Here is an 18,880-nt window from a genome sequence, read left to right on the forward strand (position 1 = left end):
GAAGAAGCACAAGCTGGAATCAAGATTGCTGGGAGAAATATGGATAACCTCAGATATGCAGATGACACCACACTTATGGCAGAAAGTGGAGAAGAACTAAAGAGCCTCTTGATGAAAGTGAAGAGGAGAGTGAAAAAGTTGGCTTAAAGCTCAACACTCAGAAAACTAAGATCATGGCCTTTGGTCCCATCACTTCATGGCAAATAGATGGGGAAACATTGGTTGACTTTATTTTTTTTGGCTCCAAAATCACTGCAGATGGTGATTGCAGCCATGAAATTAAAAGATGCTTACTCCTTGGAATGAAACTTATGACCAACCTAGACAGCACATTAAAAAGCAGAGACATTAACTTTGCCAACAAAGTTCTGTGTAGTCAAAGCTATGGTTTTTCCAGTTGTCACATATGGATGTGAGAGTTGGACTATAAAGAAAGCTGAGTGCTGAAGAATTGATGCTTTTGAACTGTGGTGTTCGAGATGACTCTTGAGAGTCCCTTGGACTGCAAGGAGATCCAACCAGTCCATCCTAAAAAGAGATCAGTCCTGCGTGTTCATTGGAAGGACTGATGTTGAAACTGAAACTCCAATACTTTGGCCACCTGATGTGAAGAGCTGACTCATTTGAAAAGACCCCGATGAAGGGAAAGATTGAAGCCAGGGGGAGAAGGGGACAGAGGATGAGAAGATGGCATCACCAGCTCAATGGACATGGTTTGAGTAAACTCTGGGACTTGGTGATGTACAGGAATCCTGGCGTGCTGGGGTCGCAGAGAGTCCGACACGACTGAGTGACTGAACTGAACTGAACAATAAATATTGTATGACTTGGAAGAATATCTGGAAGAAGTGAGCTCTCAAACTGAGGCCAGTGTGGCCTGCATGTCTCTAGTACAATGATGGAAGGTAGAAAGAGGAACTGTCCCTAATCCTACTTAGATCTGATTCAAATGCTTGGCTACAAACAAAGTGGAGATGCTAGGTAAGGCAGGTCAAAGAGTGACTAATGTTCGAAGGGCACTGTGCAGTTACCACTGTCAATGGCCGGCTTCCCTGGTGGCTCAGTGGTAAAGAATCTGCCTGCCAAAGCAGGAAATGCGTATTCGATTTCTGAGTCAGGAAGGCACTTTGGAGAAGAAAATGACAATCCATTTCAGTATTCTTGCCTGGAAAATCTCAAGGACTGAGCGATAGGCGGGCTATAGTTCATGGGGTTGTAAAGAGTCAGACTCGACTCAGTAACTAAAAAACCTTGTCAACATACTGTCCCTGTCTGAGGACAGGCAGGTATCACTGACTCCCAATTTACAGTCCTTTCCTGTGGTTTTCTAGGAATTTTGGAATATTTCTTAAGTAGCCACGCTCTTTTTCACGCCCAGGGACATCTTAGGGCCGCGAGCCCACTCTCTCCTCTCCTACCAGCAACTGCCCACTACGCTCCAGACACAGAGAAGGACATGCATCTCCTCACTAGAGATCAGGCTAGGGACACTACATGCACACAGCTGCTAGCTCTCTGACACCACTACTGCTTAGCCAGGAGCCTGGAACTATCAGACTGCGTGGAGTAAAGCAGTAGGGCATCTTCGAGTTTTTGAGGGAGGAAGAGATCTTCAAGAGACAACTGCAGATTAGAGAGGTGTAGCCATCGCCCACGGTTACGGCTGAGCCGAGTCTAAGACCCGGACCTCCTGGGTACCACACCAGTTTGTTGGTCCTCCTTGCCGGGACACTCACCAGCCGGGGTGACGTGCTGCCCGCTAAGACACAACGCTCTGCGCTGTGGCAGGCCTCGCGCCCCGCCCCGAGGGCGTCGCGCTCCACTGCTCACAGGTCCCGGCCCTCCCACAGCCTCAGGTAGATGGAGAAGCTCAGCCAATCTCAAGGGCTCCGAGGCAAAGAAGGCGGGACGAAAAGGAAAAGTTTAGGACAGGAGCGCTAACCAATACGGCGCCTAGCTGCCTGAGCGACGGCCACCAGCACCCACTTGGAGACGCTGCCCTGGGTCGGGGGAATGTTAGTAGAGAGTGAACCAATCCGAGACGAGGGGAGACAAATTTGAGCCAATTAAAACTAAGAAGGCGGGAAGGGGCGGACCTTTCCCGGTGGCTGCTCGTTGGTGGGTGAGGGTCAGCTTTCTCTGCTAGTTCCCACCCTCGGACTTCTTAGCCCCTGGAATTCGAGAGGGGCTCAGGGAGTTCCCGGAGGAGGGCGAAGAGGTATCGCCCGAGAAGGCCTGGGGTCGAGACTCCAGTTGGAGGAGGTGCTGGAAGCTACCGGGTGGGCATCGAGGAAGCGGAGGCTGCCCAAGGGGCGGGACTTCCGGGGAGGGGCTATGTGGACGGGGCGGGGCCTGCTGCTAAGGTTAGGCCGAGGGGCGGGGCTAAAAGTAGACCACTGTGTGTGACCTGGGAGAAAGAAGGGTAGTAATTTAAGGGAGCATCTCGGGGTCGGGATGCTGCTGCCAGAGGCTTTGGGGTGGGAAGTAGTAGCTCAGAGCTGACGTTAAGGTTTATAGGGAGGTTACCTGCCCTAACCCACCTTCCTCTCTTCCCAGGGAACCACTGGAGAGGATCTTCCTAGGGTCCCTTTCCCTTTGTGGAGTGCTATGGAGTTCCCAGAACACAGCCAGCAGCTGCTGCAGAGCCTCCGAGAGCAGCGGTCCCAGGGTTTCCTTTGTGACTGCACCGTGATGGTGGGTAGTACCCAGTTCTTGGCCCATCGGGCTGTGCTGGCCTCCTGCAGCCCATTTTTCCAGCTTTTCTACAAAGAGCGGGAACTGGACAAGAGGGATCTGGTGTGTATCCACAACGAGATTGTCACAGCCCCGGCCTTTGGACTGCTTCTGGACTTTATGTATGCTGGCCAGCTGGTCCTCAGGGGGGATACCCCTGTGGAGGATGTGCTGGCGGCCGCCAGCTACTTGCACATGAATGATATTGTCAAGGTGTGTAAGCGGCGGCTGCAAGCCCGGGCCCTGGCAGAGGCGGACAGTACCAAGAAGGAAGAAGAAACCAACTCACAACCCCCTAATTTGGAGTTTCTGTCCAGCACTTCCCGTCGTTCCCAGCCTTTGTTGGCATCAGCAGAGACATCAGGGCACTGGGGCAAAGGAGAATGGAAAGGCTCTGCAGCTCCCTCACCTGTCTGTCCTCCAGATGAGCCACCGATGCCAGCTGGGGCTGACACGACACAGCCTGGCGTGGAGGTTGAGTCATCGCATCTGTGGGCACCTCCTCTACCGGTGGCTGATGTCTCTCTTGCCAGCCCCAGCAGCTCCACAGAGACCAACCCTGCAAACTACTTCTCTGTGGGCCTCCCAACTGTTTCAGTGGAGCCACTGGCTCCCCTTGATGTGGGTTCTGAGAGCCTGAGGGTGGCAGAACCAAGGGCAACTGGAGGACCGTTGCAAGGCTTTTATCCCCCAACTTCAGCTGCAGTCCCAGTTCCATCCGAGGCTCCAGCCCCCGCGGAAGCTGAGCTGGTACAGGTGAAAGTAGAAGCAATTGTGATTTCTGATGAGGAGCCTGACGTGTCAGAGGAACAGCCTCGAGGTCCTGAGGGACTCTTTCCTCCTGGAGGAGCCATGTATGGTGGACAGCCCCCCCAGCCAGAGGCCTTTGAGGAGCCACGGGCAGCAGGACTGGAGGAGGTGCGGCCCAGTGACCACTTCCTGCCGCCAGATCCTCACCTACGCTACCATTTGCTGCCAGGTCCAGGGCAGTATCACCGAGGGCTGGTGACCTCGCCCCTGCCTGCACTATCCGCCATGCATGAGCCGCTCTACCTGCCTTCTGAGTATGAAGCAGCCCCAGGAAGCTTTGGGGGTTTTATTGAGGATGTTCCGACTTGCAAGACATGTGGGAAGACCTTCTCATGCTCTTACACACTGCGTCGTCACGCCACAGTGCACACGCGGGAGCGACCCTACGAGTGCCGCTACTGCCTGCGCAGCTACACGCAGTCAGGGGACCTGTACCGCCACATCCGCAAGGCTCACAATGAGGACCTGGCCAAACGCAGCAAACCGGATCCCGAGGCTGGCCCCGTCCTGGGTGTGCAGCCCCTCCCTGGCTCCCCGACCGCAGACAGACCGAACAGCAGTGCTGGAGGGCCACCCAAAGATTTTGTACTTGGTTCCAAAAACTAACACCCGGGAGAGCATGCGCCGATGCCAGGCCTGCTCTTGCCGCCACCAGGGGGTAGCACGGAAGGTGGAAGCGCCTCATTTCCTCAGCTGGGGACGGAATGAAGGTTCTGCCCAGGCTGAAGGTTCCTACCCTTTTCTTTTCCCAGCCAGAGAGGACTTTATGGGTATTGCATCTCAGCCAACTCCTCGCCGCGCTGGGAATTTTCCTGAGATGTAATCGCTTCTCACTCTACATTTTGGACCATAAAGCTGGCAGTGAAAGTATTGCTCTAAACCGGTTGGCTGGTTTCTTCCACAAACATGCATGCCTCTTGATTTTTTTCATAGCTTTCCTTCAGACTTTTTAGGAATCTGACACCTGCATTTGGGGTAGGGGTCAGGTTGCTTAGGAGGAAAAAAGTGAGGTAAGGAAAGGGTAATGTAGACTTTACTTAGGAAAAGTATACAAATTAGGTTATTTTACACGATTATGGTTTATTGTTGTATTTGAGCTCCTGTGCCCTGGGCTGTATTGGGGACTTCATATACTCATTTAATCGTCAACAGCTTTATGAGTTATTATCCCTGTCCCCACTTTTTTTTTCCCACAAAGGAAACTTGAGACTGAACAATCTACCTTAGCTTGTTCAAGGTCACAGAGCTAATTAAGGCGCAGGCCAGAATTTGAACCCTGGCTTATGACTTCATGCTGGTTTGAAACTTTGTTGAAGATGGTTAACTTTGAACTAGAAGTTGTTTCTTTTTTGAGTGTTTGGTTTTGTTGCCTTACCCCTTTCTGTCTGCTTTCCATGTAGAAAGACTTGGTTGACTGTTTCAACGACAAATACTGTATTGATGACTTGAAATTTTTGCCTGCGTCTTATATGTGGATTGAGGTCTCTGAAGACAAACTGGAAGGCAGAAACACTACCGTGGAGGTAGGTGTGTGGGGGAAGGTTGGGGGCCTGTGAAATGGAAATGATGAGTACTTGGGAAAACTAAAGCAAGGAACACTGGAAGAGAGCCTCAGAGTTCATCTAGTCCAACTTTCTCACTTAAAAGGTGTGATGATAGCCTAGACAGGTCAAATAACTCATCTGTGATCACACAGGTGGTTACTGGCAATAGAGATAGCAAAGAAATGGGAGCTTGGGGTGTTGATGTGGCATGGGGGATAAAGCATTCTAGAAATGCAAGAGAAGGTCTGCCCCTGCCTGTGGTAGAATGGTGTTTGTATGATGGACCAGAGGGCTCCCCACAAACCCTTTCTCTTTGACACATAAGGAACTGAGTGCAAAAAAAGCAGGAAGGAATATTTAGAAGATGAAAATATGAGTGAATTTCCTCAATTTCTTCTCCTTTTGTATTTGTTACATTCAGCACTGTGAACTCTTGCTAGTAAGCTACTGTTTTTGAGTCATAGGAAGGAGACAGAGCTGAGCAAATATTTGGTCAAAGAAAGTTCCTTACCTGGTACATTATGGGGAGCAAAAGTTGATGTTTAACATTTCCAAGGTTGGGAGTGAATTCCATGCCTTTCGTTTTCCTTGTGTTGGAATAACCTTTTTATCTTTCAAATGCCTAATTTTATTTATGCAAATACATTACTGCCTTAACTCCTTGGTGAAACAAGGCAAGATGTACATAAACCCAGTAAGAGCTATTTTAGCTGAGTGGAGCACCTTTTCCAAAGTCTTTCCTAGAGTAACTATCACATCAAACTGCCTATAAAAATCAGTTGCCTTTAAAAGAGTGAACTTTATGATTGTGAATTACCTGTCAATTTAAAAAAAAAAACAAAAAACATGGGGCTGGGGGTGGGCGGGGGGAGGAGAAATCAGTTGCCTCAGAATGGTTCCTAAAAGCAAGGCATAATATGTGTACATGTATATATCGTGTATATAATTTCTCTGGACATCTGGGGGACACAGGAACCATTGTTACTGTCTTGGCCATGTGCAATACAAACTAAAGAGGATCTTTACTTGGTGACATTCTCCTGAAGAGCATCTACTTTTAGTTCCCAGCATGGAATGCTTTCTTCATTGGAGGTGGCAGCTAGGAATTTGTAAGACATTTAAAGCAACAGCCAACACACTTACAGCCACAGTTGCCTCTCTTTATCCATCTGCTGGACACCAAGAACAGTTTATGCCTGTCCGTGGAAGTGTGATCAATAGAGAAGTTTCTCTGGTTTCCACTTCTCTTGACGGCCCCATCCATGGATTCAAGGAACCATAGGTCAGCTTATCTAACCTCTAGTCCAACACTGGATCCTCCTTTTGCCAAGTGTTGAACCTCTGCTTGAAAGAGAACTCACTATCCCCAAAGGAAATCTATTTAACTGTTGGGCAACCCTAATCACTAATAATTACTTCTACTGAGCCAAGATCGGCCTCTGATGCTGGGATGGGTCAGGCCCCAGGCTACCAAGAGTTTAACCCAAGAAGTTACTTGCTTTTGAGCTCCAAGTTGATTTAGTTTTCAGACAACCACCCTTTGCTCTCCAGTTTTAGAAACATATTCCTAGTTTAGGATTTCACTTATTTTCTTAATTGGCTATTTTGTAAGCATATGCCTTCACTTGCCCTTAGCTTTACAAAACTCACCATTTAGCCCTTCACATTTGATTTCAATTTCTCCAAAGCCAGTGATTCCAAAGATGATTTACTTGGATATATACTAATACTTATTTTTATGGTTGGTTGGTTGGTTTTTTTTTGGGCAAATGATATAAAGTGCTCTAAAATCCCCACCTCAGTTTTATCAGTAAGCAATTTCAGCATGCCATCTCTAAAAGGACTCTTAAAGAAGAAAAAAAAAAAAAAAAAGGACCAAATACCATGATCACCTGGGTCAGGAAGATACCCTGGAGAAGGAAATGGCAACCCATTCCAGTAATCTTGCCTGGAAAATTCCCATGGACAGAGGAGCCTGTTGGGATACGGTCCATGGTGTCACAGAGTTGGACACGACTGAATGACTAAACAACAACCACTATGATCACACCCAACAAAACTGATAATTTTTGTTCAGAGCTTCCTGATTGTCCCATAAAGTTGTTGTTTTTTTTTTTTTTTCAAATCAGAATCCAAATTCTAAGGGTTTTAGGAGCTCTGTGCCAGGACTTGAGAGACCTATATATATATAATTATTTTTCATTATTTCACTTTCATAAACTTTTAATTTTCTTCAAATAAGAATCCAAAGTAGAGTCGTATTTATTTGGTTGATGTGTCTCAAACCTCTTTTTAAGATATAGAATCCCCTCTCCTTTTCCTTGCAATTTATTGCAGAAATTGGTTTTTGCATCTTATGGTTTCAGTCTGGGGTTTGCTGATTACCTTCCTATGGTATCATTTAACATGTTCCTCTGTCCAAAAATTCCTTTCAAAATATATATTTAAATAAAATGTTGACTAAAAAGTAATATAGGTATGTGTTATTTTGGCAAAATTGTAAAGATGGTGGGTATTGGTTTGGGGGAAACACCATTTTCAGCTGTTCCTTATGTGCTGAAGTACGAATCTTCACATCACCATGAATGCTTTTTCTTCAATCAAACCCTCAAATCCTGTGTGGAAACCCTTAAGGACTGGTAAGGTGCACTGCTTCCCCCTCCACAAACTTCTGAGTACACAGATTTAGCTACCTGATTCCTTCAGGATGTGCGCTGGACAGACCTCCTCCAGACACATATCTGACTGCCTACCTTTGTCCACTTTCCCATTCATTAACATCTTTGTTAGAGCTGGTCTCCAAATTAAAGACCAAACTGTAAGTCTGACCACTTTGTATCTTAGTAATGCTAAAAAAAAAAAAAAAAAAAAAGATTAGTGCAGTACACATCTACAATACATTTTTAAATATCAGCTTTATTTTTTCCTCATTGATACAGAACATAGCTTACTGTAACATCAAGTCTCAGGGGAAAAAAAAAAAAAAAGAAAATCAGAAAGCAAAACCAGCCCCAAAGATAACACACAACCATGACATAATTTGGCAACAGTCTAGGCTTGGAAATTCAAGAAGCTTGGAAGAGGAATAAAATATTCCTCTTTTGTTAGTTGTGTCCTTGGACTTAAAAGACTATTTGGTATAAAGACTTTTTGTTATAAGCTGATCGTTGTACTATTTAAGAGTACAGGGAGACATAGAGAGGAGCCTAGCTCATTGAGAGAGACACATTACTGATTAAGAGAGAAGAGCTTGTGTACACTTGGCAAGACCAAGAAGTTTTTGTTTGAAAACTGTGTTTATATGATGGCTAATGACATATACTTATTACTTTCATTCATAAATATAGAGGCAGAGCTATTATGATCTCATCTGCTCTGTACAACTCATACACTGTGGACATTAGAATAAGTGTGCAAAATGAGAAAGGAGCTCCCGGTTGAGGAAGCCTCCTACTGAGCCATCTGGACCAGATCTGCAGCCTGCACCTGCAGCCTGCACCAAGCTTCCAGAAAGTTCTGTCGGTGCTTAAAAGGCACAAAGGAAAGAGAACCTTTCCTCACTGTTTCCCTCCTCTCTAAGGAATGGAGTTCTTATGAAATACAAGGTGACAGGTAAAAAACAGATCTATGTTTCTATCCTGTTCTTTATCGTATTGTTTCTAGAAGACTTGGTAAACTGTCTTTCCTTTATTAGAGAAATGAGCATGCTATAGGTATGCACCTATTAAAATTAAAGTGTTAATGAGTTTTCTGGCATGAGGTCTTTTGAATGGTTATAAAATGTATACTTAGATGCTTGACACCAGGGGTTTTAAGATAGAAGGGTTTAATAAAAAAAATAAATAAATAAGTATACTATATTAATGATCTGAGTGTGAACAATAGCAAGGCTACAATAGCTAGAAATTATCCAGAGAAACAAGAGGAACTAGATACTTTTGTGGAGGATAAAGAATCTCGATGTATGTGGAACATTAAGAAAAAGGAGTTACTTTAATCAAGTAGTTACTTTTAAATCTTTCATTTTGAGGCATGTGGGTCCAATCTATAATTGTCCAGTTTCACAGTATATATTTGCCAGTTTGTGACTGTGTAAGGGCTTTCCATTTTGGCTTTAGGAATCTGAGGAAATGAAGGAAAAAAACTGCTTTCTGCCTGTCCTTATTACTTCATCTTCTGCTAAGCCTTCTCCTTTGTATATGACTACATCTACCAACATCTATCATCAAAATCTATGCCAGAGCTCTGATTAATCCACCCATAGCTGATGAATGTTTTCTGGTTGTATTTCTCAAGGCAAATGTTTCTGATATATAATACCATATATTAAAAGCCATATAAATAGAAAGATGGAGAAACAAAAACACAGACTACGTAAGTGATAGAAGTTTGTGCAGCACTAGAAACAAAACAGAAGTTCACCTCAGTCAGAGGTATGGGGTTAACTTCTCTTGCTGAGGCTCAGGTTTCCCTTTGATGGGTCTTTAATGGTTCATCTAAGTTCAAGGGGAGGGGCATCATTCTTCCTTTAACCAAACATGCCCAGGTAGAGCTGCTTCTCTTTCCGATGGTAGCTGCTGAGTTCCAACTGTGTCCGCTGAAGGTACCTCCGGACATTGGCATCTTAGAACAGGACAAAGGAGGCAATTAGAGACAGACCCGTAATTGTACCTCCAGGCAGGAGAGGATTGTGAACACTTCCATTTCTTAAAATTTCTAAGATCTACGTATATCACAACTATTCTATGCAACAGTACATTTCATTCATTAATACCACTTTTAATTTTTAAAGAATCTTGTATAGGGACTTCCCTGCTGGTCCAGTGGTTAAGAATCTACCTTCCAGTGCCAAATGTCTGATCCTTGATCAGAGAACTAAGATCCTCTCTAGTTGTGGCACAGGGACTTAGCCGTCCCACGACATGTATTATCACCTATTTTCAACATGTGGGGCAACTAAGTCCCTGTGCCACAACTAGAGAGGTCACATGTGGCAATAAACCCTGATGCAGCCAAATAAATAAATATATATATTTTAAAAATTATTGTATAAGGCTGGGCTGGTTTCTAACTTAATAATGAAAAGGAGCTGGAAGAAACAGTAATTTTAAGAGCATAGCCTCTAAACCTACTATACATGGGTAGCAGTTAATCTGTGTACTTGAAGATAAGAAACATGAGCAATGGTTCATATTTTATATCTTTATTAATTCATAATGACTTTTCTGGGCTTCCCTGGTGGCTCAGATGGTAAAGAATCTGCCTGCAATGCAGGAGACCTGGGTAACTGACACTTTAGTGACTTCTCCATTCAAATAGAGTGGTTCTGCTGAATTATTTTACGTTTGGGGACCCTCTTACTTCAGTAGCTGCTCTAAGCCATAATGCAAAATCGGAGACAATTTTCAGAGCTGAACCACCAACACAGGAACAAGTTTATCATTCTCTTGACGATATCCTTTTTGCCTTGGAAACAAGCCTCAAATTCTCAGGAGACCTGTCCTTCTTCTAGGTCATACCTGGGGTTAGCCGAGCTAAAGGATAAATGGATAGCCATGCAAAAGCCAGACCTCAGCTGGAGAACTGGCAGAAACAAGGATTATCAAGTTTATTCATTGGAATCTAGATCCTATTTTAGTCTCCATCTAGGAATTGAAACTTGGAATTCATGAGTAGAAGGCCTGTCATACATCTTTTTATACTTTTTGAATATTGAATGTGTGAATATATTATTACCTATTTTCACAATACATTGAAAAATGAACTAAAATCCTCTCCCACAGATACTACCTCAGCAGCACGATTTTTTATGCTTCCCACTTCAGCTCCCTTCTCTCACCTTTTGGCTTCCTATTGACAGCAGCCATGAGGTAGTGCCGGGCCTGGTCATAGTCCTGCAGGTGGAAAAAGGCCACTCCAGCCCGATACAAGGCCTTGGCATTATCAGGCTGCCGCTCCAGGACTTTCTGGCTGTATTCTTTCACTCGTTCATAGTTTACTGGTTCCATCTGAAGGAGACAGGCTAATGGCGGCAAATGGAAGGAAGAGAAAAGGACCTTATTAGACGATGTTCCATTGCCCAACACAAGGCAGTACCAAATCCAAGATGCTATCAACAACATTCACTCACCCAACAAATACATTTACGTGTCCACCATGTGTCAGACATTATTCAAGCCACTGGGGAAGCAGCAGTGAATACAAGTTTTACATACCTCAGTCTACTTTACTATTGAGCAAATACCCATTGTGTGTTGGGCCAGCCAGAAAGTTTGTTTGGGTTTTTCTGTAAGATATTATGGAAAAACTTGAACTTTTTGGCCAACCCAATACCTAGCGTGGGTCAGGCCCAGCTATAAAAGTTGCTAAGACTAGGGCTTCCCTCATGGTCCAGTGGTTAGGAATCCGCCTGCCGATGCAGGAGACATGGGTTCGATCCCTGGTCCAGAAAGATCTCACGTGCCATGGAGAGACTAAGCCCTTGTACCACCACTACTAAGCCTGTGCTCCAGAGCCTGGGAGCTCAACTACTGAGCCCACCCACAGCAACTACTGAAGTCCAAGTGCCCTAGAGCCTGTGCTTTGCAACAAGAGAAGCCACCCCACAGAGAAGCCCAAGGCACTACGCCTGCAGAAAAACCTGTGCAGCCATATTAAATAATTTTTTAAAAGTTGATTAGACTATACTTTAAATTTATGGGGACTCCCCTGGTGGTCCAGTGATTGGAACTCTTGGGGGGCAGGGGTTTGATCCTTGCTTGGGAACTGGATCTGGCATGCCACGTGGCAAAAAAAAAAAAAAGAAATTATTTACAACTCTTCATTGTCTCTCTTCTACCCAAGGCTCTCTATCTTGAATCTCCCATTTCACCACAATTCTTGTCCTGAGGTCCTAGTAACAACCACCGCTGCCATTAATAGCGTGAGTAAACAGTAAGCACTGTGCCAGGGGCTTGGTTAATCTTAATCCACCGTCTGAAGTCAGTATGTGTTAGCATCTCCATTTAATGGATGAAGAAATTAAGGCTCACAAAGGTAAAGTAACTTGTCTAGAATCCCACAGCTTCTAGGTGGAATGAGTAAGAAATCTGAACCAAAGACCAACTCAAAAATTACCCTTCTCAATGATGATATATTATGTCATGAATTCCTTGGATAAAAGGATGGGACCTTGCCGGGAGCTGTTATGGGAGGTCCCGCCCGTGACGAGGTCATGAAGAAAATACCGGGCAGGCAAGGCCATCCGGGACCCCATCCATGACGAGGTCACGAGGAAAAAACCTGACAGGCAAGGCCGTCTAGGATAAGGGACCCTCCAGGTTGGCCTCAGCCTCTACCCTACCCTGTATCCTCCCCCCTTTTCTGCTGTTGTTCTTGTTTGCCCTGCTGCGGATTCTTGTGTTGCCTGCCGAGAGCTCTCCTGCTCCTCTTTCACTGAATAAAGACCAACTTAAAACCCTAATTAATAAATCTCCTGGATGCTGGTACCCTATGAAGGGGCCAGGAATGAAGGAAATGCTTCAATTCAAACCCTTTTGCTGGCATTCTGGCTTGTGTGATAAATATGTGCTCTCATTGCACAAAATGCTCTTGATTGTTCTAAACATCCTAAGCACAGTACGCTAACAAAAGAAACTATTAAGCACAGGCCCCTTCAAGGGGTGAGAAAAGCTCCACAAATATGATAGCCACAAATGTGCCTAATAGAAAATACTTTAGATAGAGATTAACTGGTGACTTCTTGCAGGTAGTTAACTTTTAGACTAGGAGTCTGTTTTGTGCCATATCTGCTGTTTCTGCAGTCCTTCGCATTTCTGTTCTGTAAAAATGTAATCCTATCTAGTTCCCATAGAGATGATGCTTATTAGAAAGAAAATAGATTAATTATAAAAAAAACAGGGTCGCCTACTGAAGTTGCTTAAGTCACACCAGGTGCAAGCCATAAAATGTTAGCAGGCCTGAAGGCCAAATGATAAGAAAGACTCTTGTGAACGAAAAAGTATGTGGGTGACATCCTGTTTCTCTTGAAGGTCAAGTTGCTGTAATGTTTTGAGATGCCCTGTGTGTAAACAATATGTACTTCCCCCAAAAAGATGTTGTTAAGGGTATAAAGGGGCCGTGCAAAAATAAACTTCAGACTTAGACCTCGAGCTTTGTCTCACTCTCTCTCTCATTCGCCAACGCCGTTCATCCTGAGGGTTCCCCTTTATCCTGCTGGGGCTGGACCCCGGCAGGACCTCAAAGCACAAATCTGTGTAGGAGACAATTTTCAGACCAATGTTCTGTCTTTCTGTAATTAAGGGAAATGCATTTCCTGTTTAACAACTGTGGGAATTACACACAGCATTATTAAATCATGTGCTGGGAAGGAAGAAGTATCAGGGCTGATGTCTGCATCCCTTCTACAACATCCCCACCAAGTGGCCATATGGTTCATACTTAGGTATTTCCCCAGCGTTCAACTAACCCATCACTGATAGGTTACCGTGATATAACCCATCGTTCCTTCATTCTACAACTAGTTCTAGGGTAATGACCATGTGCTAGGTGGAAGTAGGAGCAGGAGAAAAAGAGGAACAAGATAAGACACCTTAGTGAGTGATTAGAGCTTGCATCCTAATTCCCAGGGAGGAGGAACACACTAACAAATTCACTTATTTGTTAGTGCTTTGTGGAAAATAGAACTGTACTGGGACAGAGACTGAATGAGGTCAGAGTGATGCTTGATTACAGAAGGCGTCCCTGAGAAAGTGACTTTTGGGCCAAGATGTGAATGACAAGGGTCATTCAAGGGACAGGGCATTCCAGCCAAGAGAAGAGAGCCTACAAAGCCGGAAGGTGGGTGTATACTTTGTGAATTCAGTCTACAGAGGAGCCAGATCATGTCAGGTTGTGCAGGTGAAGGTCAGAGTGTGAATATTTTCCTAAGTATAATAAGATGCCATTGGAGGGTTTTAGCGATGAGGTCTGATTTCCTTATCTGTGAAGTGGGGAGAATCATTACTACCTTGCAGAATTTTTGTGAAGATGAGAGGTACTATAAATAAACTGCCCAACACGTAAATGTCATTGTCATGTAAGTGAAATTTCTTAATTTTAGTGAGTCTTTAGGAAACATCTACCAAGAACCTCCAAGCAGAGGGTCTACAGATGGATAAGCCCCAGTCTCTGCCTTCAGGTCCACCCGGACAGTCAAGATGAGTATGTATCTCATTTCCTTGATTTCTGGCCAATTCCCCAAGGTGTATTCTATTCTCTAATATACAGTATTCTGCAATAAGAACTTAAGTACAGAGGCTTCCCTGGTGGCTCAGTGGTAAAGAATCCACTGGCCAATACAGGAGACATGGGTTTGATCCCTGACCCGGGAAGATCCCACATGCCAGAGAGCAAGTAAGCCCATGTCTCACAACTATCGAGCTTGTGATCTAGGGCCCATGAGCCACAACAAGAGAAACCACCCCAATGAGAAGCCCAAGCACCTCAACTAGAGTGGCCCCCGCTCGCCAAACTAGAGAAAAGTCCTCGCAGCAATAAAGACCCAGCACAGTCACAAAAAAAGTGAACTTGTCAGGTTTAATTTTAGCTCCACCACTTACTAGATGGTCCTTAAATCTACCTCAAAGGATTGCTGTGACACTTAAGGTTTATATGTATATATGTATCAAGGGCTTATACTGGCATTTCATAAATGTCACCTTAATGAGCCTTCCCTAACCACTACCATGCCTATGGCACTCACTATTCCCATTTTCTTTCTTTTGGCTATGCCATGCTGCATGTGGGATCTTTGTGTTTCCACCAGGGATTGAACTGGCACCCTCAGCTTTAGAAGCGTGGCATCCTAACCGCTGGACTGCCAGGGAAGTCCATACACCCATTTTCTGCTTTCTCCTTTTCCATGTTACTTATCATCTTTGTCAACTACAAACGGGTGCTTGCCAACAGCAGGAGGCTGAATCCTGGGCTACTGCAGCTGCAGGCCTTGACACGCCCTGAGGGAGTTCAGAGTGGAGAATAAGGCACTGTGTGCCCCAGGAAAACAGGTGGAACAGGTCTTTAGATTGAACTCCCCCTTCACCAAAATCTTATATACTGACTCCCCACACTGCCTCTTTGGAGCGGTTTTTTTTTTTTTTTTTTTTTTAGCTGTCTGAGGTGCTGTCTCCTGGGCTGCAGTCCTCATTCTGCCCCAAGTAAAACTTAATTCACAACTCTCTCCTTATGCATCTTTTTCAGTCAACATCGTCTAATACACAAGTTACCTCTTTTGTTAATTATCTATCTCCCCATGACAGCAGGGATCGTTATCTGTTTTACTATACTGCGATATCCCCAGTATATCAATAAATATTAATTTATTCAAAAAATAATTGAATGAACCGAAATAGCAGCTACTATAATTACTGTTACTTGAGTCTAAGAATAGTTTTGGACACACTCTGTAAAAAAGCTAGAATTTCACCAAATCATTGCGGACCAGGGTAGTAAAAAAGAAAAAATAATTTAAACAATGATTACAAAGTACATACTTCAAAACAACTTAATTAGCTCTATGGTTACTTTGCCTGCCACAGAACAGACTTCAGAAGTCTCTTTCAGCAGATTAATCCTAGTGATACTAACTCTGGACTTTATTTCTCCATGCAAGGCCAGCTGGATATGGAAGGTACAAGTTACTTGAGATATCATCTAGCTGCTTTATATAGGAAGGAGGAAAATGAGGAAAAGCTATCCAAAACATCTAAGATGGATGATTTACATTACCAGCTGAAGCAAGTGCCTTCTTTCCTAAATTTTAAATATTAAAGAAACAACGGTCTAAACATAGGTTTGATACTGTGCATGGTCCTTTGGGGCTTCTGGGCACAAAGGCTTTTTGTGTCTGCCATTTCTTTGATTATAGGAAACAGTCTGCATTCAGCCTCCATGACCTTCCCTAAGTTCTGAAGGGCAGATTCAACCAATTGTTAATTAGGGAAGGGTGGGGTTGGGAGAACAAGGAGAGCAGTCAAGAGCAGCCTAGAGGCAAGGTCCTGTTTCCCCGAGGACAGACAGTCTTCAACAATATCTTAAGCTATTTTCCTGATACCGACACCACCTCCAGATGGGAGAAGTTAACAATTAACAATGGTATGCTACCCAGGAGCAGTGTAGACCCCAGACCAGCAGAACCTGAAGGTCAATGATGCTAACCCTTACTTACCTCAACACCAACCCATTAGAAAAAATGTCCATGAGATGATTACATTCTTTGGACAATTAATATAAAACCTCACAGTATCTTCCCCAGGTGGGGACTCGGTTTTGAAGGCAGGAGCCTGCTGTGTTCCCCTTTGCCTGGCAAAACAATAGAGCTATTCTTTTCTACTTCACCCAAAACTGTCTCTGAGATTTGATTCGGTACCAGTGTACAAACAAGCTGAGCTCAGCATCAGGTTCAGTATTTTCTCTGCGTGTTAGTTCCTCGATCATGTCCAACTCTTTGCGACCTCATGGACTGTAGCCCTCCAGGCTCCACCATCCATGGGATTTTCCAGGCAAGAATACTGGGGTGGGTTGCCATTTCCCTCTCCAGAGGGTCTCCCCGACCCAGGGATTGAATCCAGGTCTCCCGCACTGCCAAGCTGCCAAGTCGTTTCAGTCGTGTCCGACTCTGTGTGACCCCATAGACGGCAGCCCACCAGGCTCCCCCGTCCCTGGGATTCTCCAGGCAAGAACACTGGAGTGGGTTGCCATTTCCTTCTCCAATGCATGAAAGTGAAAAGGGAAAGTGAAGTCGCTCAGTTGTGTCCGACTCCTAGTGACCCCATGGACTGCAGCCCACCAGGCTCCTCCATCCATGGGATTGTCCAGGCAAGAATACTAGAGTGGGTTGCCATTGCCTTCTCCCTCCCGCATTGCAGGCAGACGCTTTACCGTCTGAGCCACCAGGAAGTCGTGCAAAATTCCGTAAACCTACTAGCCATCACCTAGGAGTCTGATAGAAACGCAATTGGTACCCACAACTCACAAACCTCAGACCTATTAAATCGGAATCATGGTAGGCTCAGGAAATTGTGTTTAAAAAAACTCTCCAAGTGAAGTCTGAGAAGCACCGAAACTCAATTAGAGCCCCACAGATTGAAAGTATATTGCAATTCATGGCAGAATAACTAGATAACGACAGAAGAGCCATCAGTGTTTTTCCCAGTATTCTCAAACTTTCATGTACCGGCCTTGACATTCTACCCTCCCGTCGGCCCTGTTCTTACCAGCCAGGTTGTTGTAGCAATCTGTCTGGGTGGTGTGCAGTAGGTTTTCTTGTTCAGGTGTGAGGGCGGGGCCCTGAGGTCCCAGATTAGGTATCGGGGAGGGCAGACTCGGATCCAGTCCCCGCAGCTGCAGCAGAGCTCGATGGTACCCACTTACAGCATCCCGGTACCTCCCTTCCCGGTAACACTGGTTCCCTTTCTCCTTGTACAGCTGAGCCTCCTGCAGGCGCTTCTCCATAACTCTGTTGCCCAGTGCTCTTGAGGAATTGGGACGTGAAAGAATAACCGAAGCTCTAGGAATAGGAGCGAGGCAGCCAATTTTGGCAGCTGACTTAAAAAAGCAAGGCAATTCTCCTTCTCCAGGAGGCCTCAGGGAATGATTGCTTGATTCTACCACAGCCCCTTCCTTTCTTCTCTCCAGTTATATTTTAATCTCTGGAAGTGCAAGCATCTGATCAGGAAGTAGATGTGGGAACAGCAAAACCTGAGATTAATTGATTTCCCAAAGCGGCGACTCCCGGGTGAGAAATACCCACGAAAACTCTAAGGCCGTAACTAAGGAATCGTGGCCGGCGTCTGAACGCCGGCGGCTCTTGTTTCCTCCTTTCGTTCGGACACACCTCCCTGACTCGGAAGCGGAAGGGAGTAGGCGGGAACAACTGCTAAAAAGGGTCTAGGGGGCTTGTCTCCATACCAGCTCTTTGTTTGCACTTACTCAACAGCATTTGTTGACTTCTGGGCCGGGAGCTGGGGAACCGAGGTGAACGCAGTCCATGCACCCCAACCATAGGCCGTAGCGCAGCCCAGCTGCAAGTTCCCTTACGCCCAGCTCCCCGCCTCCCTGCAACAGGCCAAACCCGAAGTCTCTTCGCCGCACTTCGCTTTACAAACGGGGAGCACGGAGAAGTCAGGGTTCAGCCTCCCAAGAGCTTCGTGTCTGAAGGGTCGCGCGCATTGCACCACGAGCCCAATCAGAAGCGGCCCGGGAAAAGGAATCCCACAGACACGACCCCGCCTCTCTAGCCTCCCCTGCGGAGCAACCCAGGGGGGAGGGGGGAATCCCCCTGGCTGCTTCGTCAATTGAAAAAAAAAAACCCCAAAACTGCAAGATCATAGAAGACCAATCAGAATTGCAGATAACGATTCAAGCTGGCCAATTAGGCGAGGTCAGAGTGTGTGTTGCTGGGTAGAAATTGAAGGCTTGGGGACTAGGAGGGCTGGGGTTTCTGCCTTCTTTGGGTTTGGAAAGTCCTTTTGTTGACTAACCAGAAAGACAACTGCCAGGAGTTCACGTTTCAAGAGTCTCCTTTCTTCCTTTCTGGCTTTTTTTCCCCTCAAGAAGTGGCTGCTTGTATAAACTAAGGGACAGAGACTACCGAACAAGCCCTACGACTACAGCACGATCGGATCAGACGGGACTGAGGGTGGGGGGCGGGGTGACGGAGCGGGAGGCGCGTGTGGCGAAGGAGCTCCAGGCGGCTGCGCAGCCCCCGCTAGCAGGACGGAGAGTGGGGTACGCACACGCCTCGGTGCGACGAG

At 45.6% G+C, this 18,880-nt stretch overlaps 2 protein-coding genes across 8 annotated transcripts; one reads left to right on the forward strand and one right to left on the reverse strand.

Annotated features, from left to right (window-relative positions):
• The first annotated feature begins 2,095 nt into the window (after nucleotides 1-2,095).
• On the forward strand, nucleotides 2,096-7,558 carry ZBTB3 (zinc finger and BTB domain containing 3). Of its 6 annotated transcripts, none has more exons than XR_009696693.1 (3): nucleotides 2,115-2,262; nucleotides 2,557-5,066; nucleotides 6,149-7,558. XR_009696693.1 is itself a non-coding variant. In XM_061165483.1 (2 exons), the coding sequence occupies exon 2, from the start codon at nucleotides 2,608-2,610 to the stop codon at nucleotides 4,147-4,149; it is 1,542 nt and encodes a 513-aa protein (XP_061021466.1). In that variant the 5' UTR covers nucleotides 2,096-2,118; nucleotides 2,557-2,607; the 3' UTR covers nucleotides 4,150-7,558. The 6 variants fall into 6 exon arrangements, 4 of the variants coding, with proteins under 4 accessions (XP_061021466.1, XP_061021459.1, XP_061021450.1 ...); XR_009696692.1 differs by having other exon boundaries at nucleotides 2,557-4,553; nucleotides 4,944-7,558; XM_061165483.1 differs by having other exon boundaries at nucleotides 2,096-2,118; nucleotides 2,557-7,558.
• Nucleotides 7,559-7,983: 425 nt separating this feature from the next.
• TTC9C (tetratricopeptide repeat domain 9C) lies at nucleotides 7,984-18,569 on the reverse strand. Of its 2 annotated transcripts, none has more exons than XM_061165515.1 (3): nucleotides 18,057-18,569; nucleotides 10,927-11,109; nucleotides 7,984-9,710 (listed from the first exon to the last, which is right to left on the reverse strand). In XM_061165515.1, the coding sequence occupies exons 1-3, from the start codon at nucleotides 18,127-18,129 to the stop codon at nucleotides 9,616-9,618; spliced, it is 351 nt and encodes a 116-aa protein (XP_061021498.1). In that variant the 5' UTR covers nucleotides 18,130-18,569; the 3' UTR covers nucleotides 7,984-9,615. The 2 variants fall into 2 exon arrangements, with proteins under 2 accessions (XP_061021498.1, XP_061021488.1); XM_061165505.1 differs by lacking the exon at nucleotides 18,057-18,569 and adding an exon at nucleotides 17,342-18,017.
• Between the last annotated feature and the right edge of the window lie 311 nt (nucleotides 18,570-18,880).

The sequence above is a fragment of the Dama dama genome, chromosome 2 (genome assembly GCF_033118175.1).
Source record: "Dama dama isolate Ldn47 chromosome 2, ASM3311817v1, whole genome shotgun sequence".
NCBI classification, from domain to species: Eukaryota; Metazoa; Chordata; class Mammalia; order Artiodactyla; family Cervidae; genus Dama; species Dama dama.